Genomic DNA, 12,583 nt, shown 5'->3' with positions numbered 1-12,583 from the left:
GTGTGTTAACGACAAGAAGTTAGGTGGTTCGGGCCCCAGCTTTGCCAGGTTTTTGCCTCGTTTGGGCCCTTGAGCAAGGCCCTTAACCAATCCAGGGGTGATGTATAATGGCTGACCATGTGCTCTGACCCCTGCCCACTGATAAAAAGTTGGGATATTCAAAAAATAAAGAATTTTACTGTGCAGTAATGTATATGTGACAAATAAAACCTTAACTTAAATCTTAACTCACAGACTATTATATGTAGGAACCTTTGTTTTTACCTTGCATCGGAACCATTTATCGAGCGTGCACAGGGCTACCCGGTCGATTTTGTTCGGCGCTCAGGAAGTGTGTCATTTCAGCGCGCCGAGTGAGTGTAAATAATACACGTCTAGCGTGCGCTGTTCTTATTTATTATAATATTCTCCAACACGCATCGGGGTGTTGTTTAAAAATACTGCAGGACAGTAGAGATACACTCGGTGCAAGATGTTTGCCGGGTTGCCTGAGCTCGGGATCTCCAATGGCGAGGATTTGAAAGAAACTTTGACGAACTGCACAGAGCCTCTGAAGGCTATAGACCAGTTTCAGGTAACGGTTATTAGTTTGCGACTTGGTTTCGGTTGGGAAGGCCTAAAGGTTGCGGGTTTGAGTGTGCAATTTATGCGAGGTTTTAGTACAAAAGGGATGCGTTAAATGTGCAGAAGACGATTTTTATTATTATTTCGATTAACTTGTAAAAAAAATAATCTGGAAGATATTTAGAACATGTAGACAAACACAAACGGAGAACTATGTTGTGTCCTTAGCAAAGTATATTAAATCGCTAAGAAAATCAGTTTGCAAACTCTTTCGGTGCAGAATGCTTGTTTTTGTTTGGTTCTGCCTGCTGTCAATAATTTTATAAACATTCAGTGGGCCAATTGGAATGTTCCGGGGGCGGGGCTTCGTGAATGTGGGCGGAAATTAGTGATGGGAAGTTTGAATCATTTTAGTGACTCGGTTCTTTGAATCTCGTTCATCAAAATGCACGAATCGTTTTTTGAACCATTTAGTTCATTTCGTTCTTTTGATAAGAAATAGAATAAAATGTTGAATTTTCAATAAAAAAAGACCCCCAATACGTCTACATATACATCTGATGCAATGACTTCAATCAATGTTGGGAACACAGTGTTAATGTTCCTGAGAGGCTGCGCTTTTAGAGAACTGAACTGTAGAACTGAACAGAGAACTGGAGATGGAAGGGTTTTCAACTCACATGGGAGTAGGTTTTCAAATGAGCAGCAGGTAAGAATAGAACATCTTTTATGTGACTTAAAAACCTTCCATCTACAGTTAAATATAAATATTAAAACTTTGATCATCATGTTATCCAGTTTAATTTAATGTTCTCTATTTAACCCCTTAAAATTTCATAGCTACTAAGCTATTTATTCAAATTCATTAATATAGACAATTATTGTTTTAATGTAATTAAACAAAGCATCTTTTTAATATCATTCTTTTTTTGTTTCTATTCTTTAAAAAATAACTTTTTCTAAATCAAAGTGACAAAAAACCCTACTCTAAGACCAATAAATGTATTTTACGATTTGGGACATTATTTAATGCAATACAATATTTATTACAAAAAACATTATTTTTCTGTCTGAGTAAATCACACTGCTATACAGTTAAAGCGAGTGCACTGAATGCTGTCTGTCACTATTTTTAATCATTTATGTGCAGAACTCTATGGTAGTTAATGCCATATGCACTGTGCAATGGTTTATATAGACAGTCAGGTTTCCCAATAAAAAACAGTAACGGCATGATTGTTTTATAAAGTAGACTTTAGATTCATAGAGTGTATTAAGGGCTTCATGTTCACTGGAGGAAACAGCTGGTGTGATGAGGGTGAACACAGCGAAGATTTAACTGATTAATCCCTCATAACATTTTGTAAACTGTATTTATGAGAAAGGACTGAACTGATGCAGTTATAACAATTTATCGAAAAACACACACCTTGCCTTAATTCTCCTTCTGTGATGGCGAATTGAAGACCCGCTGAAAGACGAAATGTTAGGGGGGCTTTAGCTAAAAATGGCTTAGTGATGCCCATGTTGGGTACCTCACTTTACCCGTCTATATGATATAAGTGATGTCAAGGATTGCCAGCTCTGCATACAATATCCCAAAAACTCTAAACCATAAACTGTTTACATCCATATATACCATATTTATTAAGCCCAGGTTATGGAGTGCAAATTTTTAATCCAGTCTTCCAAGTTGCGGTCAGAAATCATAATCGCATTGTAAAACAGTCACGTGTTGAGATGGTTTTCTTTTTTTCCTTTTAATGTTTTGATCAAAATCTTAGTGTGAGAATGCTTCCTTGACGTCCATCCGGAAAAGGAGAACTCAACAGGAGGATGTCGAACATGGTGCTGCAGTAAATATGTTTACGGCAACACTGAAATAAAAATATACAATATATAGTGGAACCTCGGATCATGAGTAACCCGGTTAGTGAGCGTGCTGCAAGACAAGCAAAAATTGTAATACGTTTGGACATGATAATAGAGCGTGCCTTAATTTTTTTTTTTCGTGAGAGAGAGGATCTATTTAGTAAACTGGTGTCTGTGTGTGAGTGAAAGGCGGCCCTACACCACAGCCTTCCTCTTCCCATCCCCTTCCTTGTCTGCAGGCTAGTGAGTGGGTGTGGGTGTCTGTGTGTGTGTGTGTGTGCGCACATGGTTGGTTTAGGGAGCATCTCTTATCTGTAAACTGGTGTGTGTGCGCATGCAGGTGTGGGTGTAAAAGTCATCCCACACAGCAGCCCCTTTCCTCCTCTTCCTCCTCCTCTCCTTTTCAAAAGTAAAGTGCAGGTTTATTATTATTTTTTTTATTTCGAGCTTATATATTGTATTGCTTAGATTTATATGAATATTTTTGGGTTGTGGAACGAATCATCGGAGGGGAATTAAGGAAAATTTAATTTGGTATACTGAAAATAAAAAAAAGTGTTTTGATATACAAGTGCGCTTCTGGAACCAGTTATGCTCACAGTCCAAGGTTCCACTGTATACACTCCCTTTTTCTGAATCTTCTTTTTGTGCATGAGCATGATGGATGGATGGAATCTGATTATTGACTAATGAAAGCTTTGTGTTTTATATAGCACCTTGGTCATTGAGGAAAGTTGTATTGTTTCACTGTGTACTGATCTGTATAGGGTTAATATGGCAAAAAAAGCCTACATTTAAGTTTAATTTAGTTCATGTAGCTTCCACAAGAAAACGGCAGTGATGACACCCTGGGCTGATTTAAAAAAAAAAAAAAAAACTTATTGCAACTCTTGCAATAATTGAATTATGGAGCTCCTATTTGATGCATGTGATGATACAGACTCTGTCAGGATGAGCTTCACCACAGCTTCCAATATGGTTATGTGCAGATGGAGAACGGCATACTGTTGCCGACGCTGCAGTCCGCGCTCCCGTTCCTCGATCTTCATGGCACACCTCGGCTGGAGTTCCATCAGTCGGTGTTCGACGAGCTCCGTGAGAAACTGATGGAGCGAGTCGCTTCCCTCGCCGAAGGCAAAGACGACGACAGGTGAGAGCGGGACATCCGCGGCTGTGCAGCATGTACTGTATATTGTTCTTCTTTACGAAGTATTTGATTCAACACAGATACCACAAGTTGGAGGAACTTCTCGAGAAGAGCTTCCCGCTGGTCAAAATGCCATCCATTCAGCCTGTCGTCATGCAGGTCATGAAACACTTACCGAAGGTGAGAGGTCATTGCTATTTCAATGTGACGACGATGTTAACATCTGCGACTTTTAGCCTTATTTCCGGCTTCCTGTTCTCACAGGTGCCGGAGAAGAAGCTGAAGCAGGTGATGGCTGATAAGGAGCTGTATAAAGTCTGCGCAGTTGAGGTGAAGAGGCAGATCTGGCAGGATAACCAGGCTCTGTTCGGCGATGAGGTCTCTCCACTGCTCAAGCAGTACATCGTGGAGAAAGAGGCCGCGCTGTTCAGCAGTGATCCCTCCATCCTGCATAACTTCTTTAGTCAGTCTCCTAAAACCAGGCGGCAGGGAGAAGTAAGCGTAACCAGGCTTGTTATTCCACGATCTATTTCAATTCCGAAAGAGTGCAAAGTGTAATGAGGATGCGTCCTAACAGGTTGTACAGAAGCTCACGCAGATGATAGGAAAGAACGTCAAACTATACGACATGGTGCTGCAGTTCCTGAGGACGCTTTTCCTGCGTACCCGTAACGTACACTACTGTACCCTGCGCGCTGAGCTCCTCATGTCCCTACACGACCTGGACGTCAGCGAGATCTGCTCCGTCGATCCCTGCCACAAGGTGAGTCCGATTTTATCTCCACCTTACTCAAAGTAGTTTTAAACCTGCAAAGAGCCGATACAGCTGTTGGGCAACATCTGTAATGCGGTCAAATAGAAATACTGTTTAGATTAGGTCAGAAGTTAGAGCACCTGAGCAGCGCCCACTGATGATGTTTAATGTCTTTAGGCCTTAAGGTTTGGTCTGCGTTTTGATTTTAGAGTAATAATATTACGCGTAGTCCTCGACTTCGAGTTACGAAGTAACTGGTTCAATCACGGAAGTAGCTCATGTCTATTGTACAAAATCACAATTCTATACAATATTTTCAGTGTGTAAGTAAATGTATAAAATGTCTAACGTCTGGTATATTGTATGTGTGTGTGTGGGAGAAATGAGTCGGCCTCACCGGTTTCAATTAATCAGTCCGGAAACCCGATGATAGAAAATGTCTGTCCTGTAAAGTTGTCCTGATAGAGAATAATCCTAATTCTGGAAAATCCTCAACGAAACAGAGTTCACAGTTTAGTACAGTGAAAAACAGCTCTAACACAAAATAGCATCAGGGAATCCCCTCGCGATTTATACACGCAGAGACAACACTGTTACATTTGACGTGAGATTAATTTTCTTAGGTTTTGCGATTATGGTTTTTGGTCACATGATGGCAGTATAGGGAAGGAGGACAAAGATTTAGTCAAGTGAATTGAAATGCTTTACAGTCTATATTTGTGTCTAAGGAGTATAAGACTCACTTTTTTGGACTTAAGAACAAAATTGGACTTACGGACGTGCTTCCGGGACGGAACTTGTTCATAAGTCGGGGACTATTTTCTTTATTTTATGTTACTTTTGTTTAACCAGGAAAGTCTTATTGAGATTCAAAACCTCTTTTTCAAGAAAGTCCTGGCCAAAATAGGCAGCAATAAATACAAAACAGTTAAAAATTACACAATTTTAATACAAATAAAAACAGATAAAAGAAAAAGAAAAAAAATTATTTGTAAACAAACTATACAAATCAGCCTCAAAAAACTACTAAGCAATGGAATCAAAACATCAGAAACTAACTGAGACTACCTGTAGTCTCAAGCCTACAGTCTTTGATTGTAGAGTAATAATATTAATAATAAAAAACAAAAACAGTTCTTTAAACTCATAATTGTCGTGCGGGATCAAATGAAGCTAAAGGGAGTTTTCTAATTTGTAACAGTATGTCCAAAATGCTTCGGATAAACATTAATTTATTTATTTACAATTCACAGTTCACTTGGTGCTTGGACGCCTGCATCAGGGAAAAATTTGTCGACGCCAAACGAGCCCGAGAGCTGCAGGGTTTCTTGGACAGTATGAAGAAAGGCCAGGAGCAAGTGCTCGGGTACGACTGATTACAAGAAATGTTAAAGAAACAAAAACAAAGATGATATAAGAAATATAAACAAGCGATGCAACGCTTGGCAGTGCTGTGTCGTGACCCCGTGTCCGTCTGTCTCTCACAGGGACCTCTCTATGATCCTGTGTGATCCGTTTGCCAGCAACACACTTGTCTTGAGCACGGTGAGGAACCTGCAGGAGCTGCTCAGCCAGGACGCCTTGCCCAGAGTAAGTGTTACTCATCAGAGTATAAGAGTCGTCATGCTGGTGGATTCTCACTCTTTATTCACTTATGGTTCTCCAGGTTGCCTAGATAAATAAGTGTGAATAAAAAATGGTAAATTTTATAGTATAGTATACAGTAGCAGTTTAAATCGCAATCACCATACGTGTCAAAATATTGAAACGTGTCAAACTCCAATACCGCACAACTATGTGTCAGATTATATTAGATTAGATTCGACTTTGTTGTCCCTGCACAAGTTTGGCACAAGGCAACGAAATACAGTCAGCATCTAACCAGAAGTGCGTAGTACAACATTGTGAAGTTGTGTACAACGAGCGCAGTGATTTTTTTTTTTATATAGATGTGTGCAATGAAGGAAGATATTGTAAACCATGATAATTTAATTGAATATGTAAACAGTACACAGAGAAGGTTATGTACAAAGAGTGCAATTATTATAGACGGGTGCAATAAAGGAACATATTGTATACCATGGTTATTATAGCGTGGTTTGAGAAGGTGATGCAGTTGAACCTTGAATAGCAAGCATAATAATTAGCTTGTATATCAAAGCAGATTTTCCCCCATAAGGAATAATGAAAATCAGACGATTCATTCCACAACCCAAAAATATTCATATAAGAATAATTAATACAAAATATAAAGTAAAAATAAAACAAATTAACCTGCACTTTACCATTGGAAAGACTCGTGAGAGAAAAAACAATGGGGTTGGGGAGTTATTGTGTAGGAAACTTTCTCTCACACACACACGAATGAGTCTGTCGGCTTTTGTGCGGACTTTTGAAGATTTCGCAGGAAAGTGCTGTCGCATTGTCGTATGGGAGGCGATTACCCACAATCCCACAGCACGATAGGGAGAGATGTGCAAATTGTTATAGAAAGTCCTGAGTAGTTAAATTTATATAGTACAGTAGTGATTTATCAGTAGCAATTATGGATAGTGCAAGTCTATTTACAGTGTCTGTATAGTCGTATGTTCTATATAACATCACTGTTCGTGTATGAACAGGACAGTCCGGACCTGCTGCTGCTCCTAAGGATGCTCTGCCTCGGACAGGGAGCCTGGGACATGATTGACAGCCAGGTTTTCAAAGAGCCACGCCTGGTAATATAATTAATTTCTAGAATTAGAAAAACTATTAATTTTTTTTTTTTTATGTCTACAGTGATTCATAGCTGCATATTGTAATATTAATAATCAATTTTATTTATGCAGAAAAGGGATTATTAATCAGTGGTTCCAGAATGAGATCTGTTTAAATAAATGTGCTTTTTTTTATTAATTAAAAAAAAAAATTCTATTAGGAACTGGAAGTAGTTACACGTTTCCTGCCTGCCATGATGTCGATAGTGGTGGATGATTACACGTTCACTGTAGAACAGAAGCTCCCCAGTGAAGAGAAGAGCTCCCTCACTTACCCCAGCACCCTGCCTGACACATTCACCAGGTTTCCATGCACACCCTTATCAAATCCACACTCCGTATACGATGCTCTTATTCGTCAAGCTAATCGTCTTTCTTTCTTTGCTCCTCAGATACCTGCAGGAAAACAGAGTCGCGTGTGAGATGGGGCTGTATTACGTCCTCCACATCGCTAAGCAGAGGAATAAGAACGCTCTGCAGCGGTTACTTCCTTCTTTGGGTGAGTAAAGCCACAAAACGCATGGAAGCTGTAAATAGCAAATCGGGGTTATTATTCCACCAAATACTGATTTCTTAATGTTATTAAGCCAAAGCATTAAGGCAGTTATTATTTAATCATTTAGTTTTATTTGAGTTATTAAAGCTCTGCAAGGTCTTGGGTTATTTTGATGTGTTGTGATGATGTCATTTCCTTTACCTATACACTCTAAATAACAATAGTTATATTTCGAATTTAGGAGAAATATTGTCAGCAAAAAAAAAAAAAAACTGTTCATCTCACCAATAAAAAAAACCCATAAGAAACTGATTATTTTACAGTGGTCTCTTATTTATTATTTAAAATACTGAATCGTATTTTAATTGTAGGATTGTATTGACCCACCCTAATCTTTACTACAGTAATATAAATTTCCACACTGTTTGACCGTATAAAAGAACAGCTAGCGGTAATATTTCACAATCCGCAATAACAAAACTGTGCATTTCTTAAAATTATTATTATTTTTATTATATACACGTGATTAGCTAGCAGTTCAATATGACGTCATTCAGACCTCTTTTCCAGGAAAACCTCAGATTTCATGGAAATATGGAAGCACACGCCCACTTACTGGAAAAGACACCGCCAGGCCACACGTCTTTATTTCCTGAACCTGATAAAAGCACGGCTCGATCACTGTGACAGACAGGCAGAGAATGAAACGAAACCAGCGTCATAGATCCGTTAGTTATTGCATCATACAGGAGCATGCAAGAGAATGAAGCTTAAAAAAGGGTTTTATATACAGTGCAGTGGAAAAGTGTTTGTCCCTTCCTGACTTAAAAAAAATATATATATTTGTTTATTTTTTTTGCATATTTGTTACACTTTAAATGATCCAGATTTACGGCATTACGCCAACTAGTCGTCCTCTTTTGCAGGAGTCTGCAGCAGCAACCTTTACATCAGCGTGAATGATATGAACACCGTCTCCAACGAACTCTTAGCATATTTTGTCGCATACTGTATTACACGAGAATAACCAGAGTAAATACAAAATGCTGTTTTTAAATGATTTAATTTATTAATGGACAAAGCTGTTCAAACCTACCTGGGCCTATGTAAAAAAAAAAAAAGTAATCGCCCCCCACATAAAAATAATAACTGGTAGCAACAACTGCAATCAAGCGTTTAACTGGCAATAATTCTTTCATATCGCTGTGGAGAAATTTTGTCCCACTCTTCTTTGCAGAATTGTTTTAAATCACGCTGCATTAACAGCTTGTTTAAAGTAAATCATCCATTAAAAACTGCATTTTGTATTTACTCTGGTTATCTTTGTTTTATCTGTGTTAAATCTTTTCGAAGATCTCAATCATTTAGTGTGCCGAATATGAAAAAATATATCCTTACTAAATACTAATACTTACTAAAATCCTTACTATTACATGGGCTAATAATCTGTAATAAACACACTAATAATTTTTCTGTACAGCTTGTAAATTAATCAAATAATTAACGAGTTATAAGCATTTTAATAGTAGATGTTTTGTAATAGTATCAGTTTTTTATATTTCAGTAGTCTGAAAATCCCAAAGTTGCAGCAACAGGTATCCGAGGGGCTCACGTTGCCGTGGTAACGCACAGAGGAAGTGATGTCTGTGCTTGTGACTCCGTAGGATGTTTTTGAATGGTAGATTTATTGTTGAGGGTGGTTCACTTTTAGGGAGCACACTTTAACATACACTGTGGAATGGAACACAGCCTCAGAACCCAAGTCTTCTCCACTTGGGACTGACACACACATTTCACTATGAGTGATGATCAGAAACTACAATGTTGTACTAATAACTGCGTAGGCCAGGACTTCTTTCCTGGGACTGATATTCCGAGACCACTGATGAGAAATAAAAAGGTCTTAAAGAAACTGATGTAATCCCCTTTTAAGTAATGTAGTTGCATGGAAATGAAATGTTCCAGAGAAAAGGGAAACTCTCCTGCAACTCGATTTGCTTAACATCACTGCAGCCATCCTGTAAACATATAGAGTTTAGTGTGCTTTCAAATCATATGACCCTCATTTTATCATCACCCTGGTGCCCTCTTGTGGCTCCATTTTTAACCTGCATTTTGTATATGTGTGTACGTGTCTGCAGTGGAGACATACAATGACATGGCATTCGGAGACATTTTCCTTCATCTCCTTACCGGCCATCTCACCCTCCTGTCTGACGAGTTCGGCACCGAAGAGTTCTGCACATCCGTTTTCGACAACTTCCTCCTCACGTCCTCATCCAGGTCAGAGTTACAGTAAATAAGCCTGCCTGAGCTTTTTATACTTCTACCCTACTTCCTCAATAGTCATTGCCTTCGACTTAAATATGTAATGACTCATCACAGGCATCATAAACTGTAATCTCTAGTTTCTATCACGACAGCACAGAGTTGTGTATCAGTGTCATCACGACAGTTGTTCTCTATATTAGGTGTTAAAAAAATTTCAAGCTGCAATCCTGACTGAAAAAGTCTTTTTATTTATTTTATAGCCTAGATACTTAAAAAAATATATAATAATAATAATAACACTTAGGTATCCGACTGCAGACAATCCATGTGCAAACTTATGTTCAATAAATTTCAGTGAGAATTTTTTTTTTTAAATTGTAAAAATTACCATATACAGGTAGTCCCCGACTTACGAACATTCGAATTAGGAATTTTCATAAATACGAACGAACCGCAGTTACATTTAGGCATTTAAGCCTACATACATTTTTATCTCAAAAGGGTTAAGGGCCTTGCTCAAGGGCCCCACAGTGGCAACTTGGTGGTTGTGGGGTTTGAACCTGGGATCTTCCGAACCGTAGTCCAATGCTTTAACCACTGAGCTACCCCTGGCCCGGCTACCCCGGTTCTGCGAACATTCGTAGATGCAACCAAATCACGGAAGTAGCTCAAGTGTATTGCATAAAAAATAGACACTGCAGTGCAGTAGGGGTAGAAGAAAGGAGTCGGTCTCACTAGTTTCAATGAATCAGTCTGGGAGCACGATAATAGAAAATGTCTGTCCCGTAACGCTGTCCTGATGGAGCATAATCCTCAACAAAACACAGTCCAATACAGTGGAAAACAGCTGAGACAAAATGCCGTCCGGGATTCCCCTCACGATTTAAAGGCACAGAGACGAGACATTACATTCCACATTTCAATGCGAGATTCATTTCCTTAGGTGTGATTACGGTTTTTAGCCACACGATGGCAGTGTGGGGAAAGGGGGCAGAAACTTAGTCAAGTAGATTGATATGCTATCCGTTGTATATTCGTGTGTGTATGATTCTCCGTCAAAAGCATTCATGCAAACATCCCACAAACATTTTCTCATTAAAGAGTGATGCATTCAAGAAACTGGTTATTGTTAAAATGGGTTAAGGAAACAACAATGATAATGCATGCTTTTTTTTTTATGCAAAACCCTTTCTGACATCTTCTCATTTTCAGCAAGGAGAACGTGCACAGACACGCCCTCCGCTTGTTGAACCATCTCCACCAGAAAGTGAACCCGTCCTCCATGGAAGCCCTGATGAAAACCCTTGAGCCACCCAAACAGGTACGGCTGCAGATTAAAAAAAACGAAAAACCACAAGATGACATACTTTCCTTTATCATCACCTAATCTTTATTTATACTTTTTAATGTGGAAGTAGAAGAACTAAGATTTTTTTTTTTCTGTTTTATGTCCATCCTGAAAAGTTTATGTACCTGTTGAATGTGATGAAAAAATTAATATTATTGGAGATATTTTTTGATTTTTCAAGGAAAATGTTTTTCTTTTGTTATTAATCCTGTAGGTGACACTTAGCTTTTAGCAGATAGCAGTATCGCCTCCAACCTCCAGGGTTTGTGGTCCGAATCACACTTCCAGACTGTGTGTGTGGATTTTCCCTGTTCTGTGTGAAAAATCCCCCAGAGTTTAAAAAAGTCTCTTGATAAACTTTCTCGCCATATTTATCAAGTTACTGTCCTGTGCAGAAGTAGGAAAAAAACTGTACAAAAAACATAAGGCATGATCCAGTGAGAAAGAGGTGCAGATGATCAGGCCAGTATTTAGTATACAGATGATGCTGAATGCTGAGTGGTTGGAACAGACGAGAGGGGAAATGAGGTTGCTGCTGAGATTGTTACATTAAAAATATATATTTTTAATTGTATATTAAGGCACTTTACAGCCTGTATATAAATTTACTAAGTAAGGCCTGCAGTGCAAGAAAAGAGCATTTTATTGTATAATCATAGTAATTCTGACCTGTGTTTTCTGTCCACAGAGCAGCGAGCCGGTGAAGGAGCTGTACACACAGCTTGTGGAGAAGATCGAGGCGTCTAAAAGGAGTCCACCCGAACCCGAGGAGGCTCCGACCCTGGACCTGGGCCTGCACCCGGTCACCGTCCCCACTACGCCCACCACTCCTGTCTGATACAGATTGCACATACATACACACGCACACACACAGGGGTGGAGCAGATTTCACTTGTGTTTTGATTCAGAGTCATTTCTCTCTCTCTCTTTTTTCTCATCAAGAGGTCATTTAAAAAACTTCAGCTTGATTTGAGAATGGCACCGGCGAGAGTCAGTGCTTGTTTCGTAATGAGTAAAGATTTTAAAGTGCGATCTGGTTTAATTGTTGTATCAGTTTAAAGTGATACCATGTGTACAGTGATGTTGTGTATGTGTACTGTATGAAGTATGGATTGGTTTTGTAGCGCAACTGTAAATAAAATTATTTAGTAAATAATCTTGTCATTCTAAGACTTCCAATTGAGTCTATTCGTCGTTTTTTTTCTTTTATTTTGGTGGTTCTAACAGATAAAGTGAATTCTCTGGCAGGGAACATCACCCACACGTATCACAATTTTATAAATATCTTTATTCATTGCTACATGTTTTTGATTTGATGACAGTTTTTTTTTTTTTAAGTTGCATCATATATTATACTTCAGCTTTATTCAAAGTT

The 12,583-nt window shown here is 38.7% G+C and overlaps 1 protein-coding gene across 1 annotated transcript; it reads left to right on the top strand.

The window, feature by feature from the left end:
- Positions 1-341: 341 nt before the first annotated feature.
- nelfb (negative elongation factor complex member B) lies at positions 342-12,380 on the top strand. Its single transcript, XM_053480419.1, has 13 exons — positions 342-574; positions 3,426-3,586; positions 3,664-3,763; positions 3,848-4,078; positions 4,161-4,346; positions 5,591-5,703; positions 5,825-5,927; positions 6,959-7,054; positions 7,255-7,397; positions 7,486-7,592; positions 9,731-9,872; positions 11,073-11,181; positions 11,897-12,380. Exons 1-13 carry the CDS (start codon positions 473-475, stop codon positions 12,044-12,046), a joined length of 1,743 nt encoding a protein of 580 aa, XP_053336394.1. The 5' UTR covers positions 342-472; the 3' UTR covers positions 12,047-12,380.
- The last annotated feature ends 203 nt before the right edge of the window (positions 12,381-12,583 follow it).

Source organism: Clarias gariepinus, chromosome 21 (genome assembly GCF_024256425.1).
Source record: "Clarias gariepinus isolate MV-2021 ecotype Netherlands chromosome 21, CGAR_prim_01v2, whole genome shotgun sequence".
Lineage (NCBI taxonomy): Eukaryota > Metazoa > Chordata > Actinopteri > Siluriformes > Clariidae > Clarias > Clarias gariepinus.
Note: the sequence above shows the minus strand (reverse complement) of the source record. Positions and strands in the feature narration are given on the sequence as shown.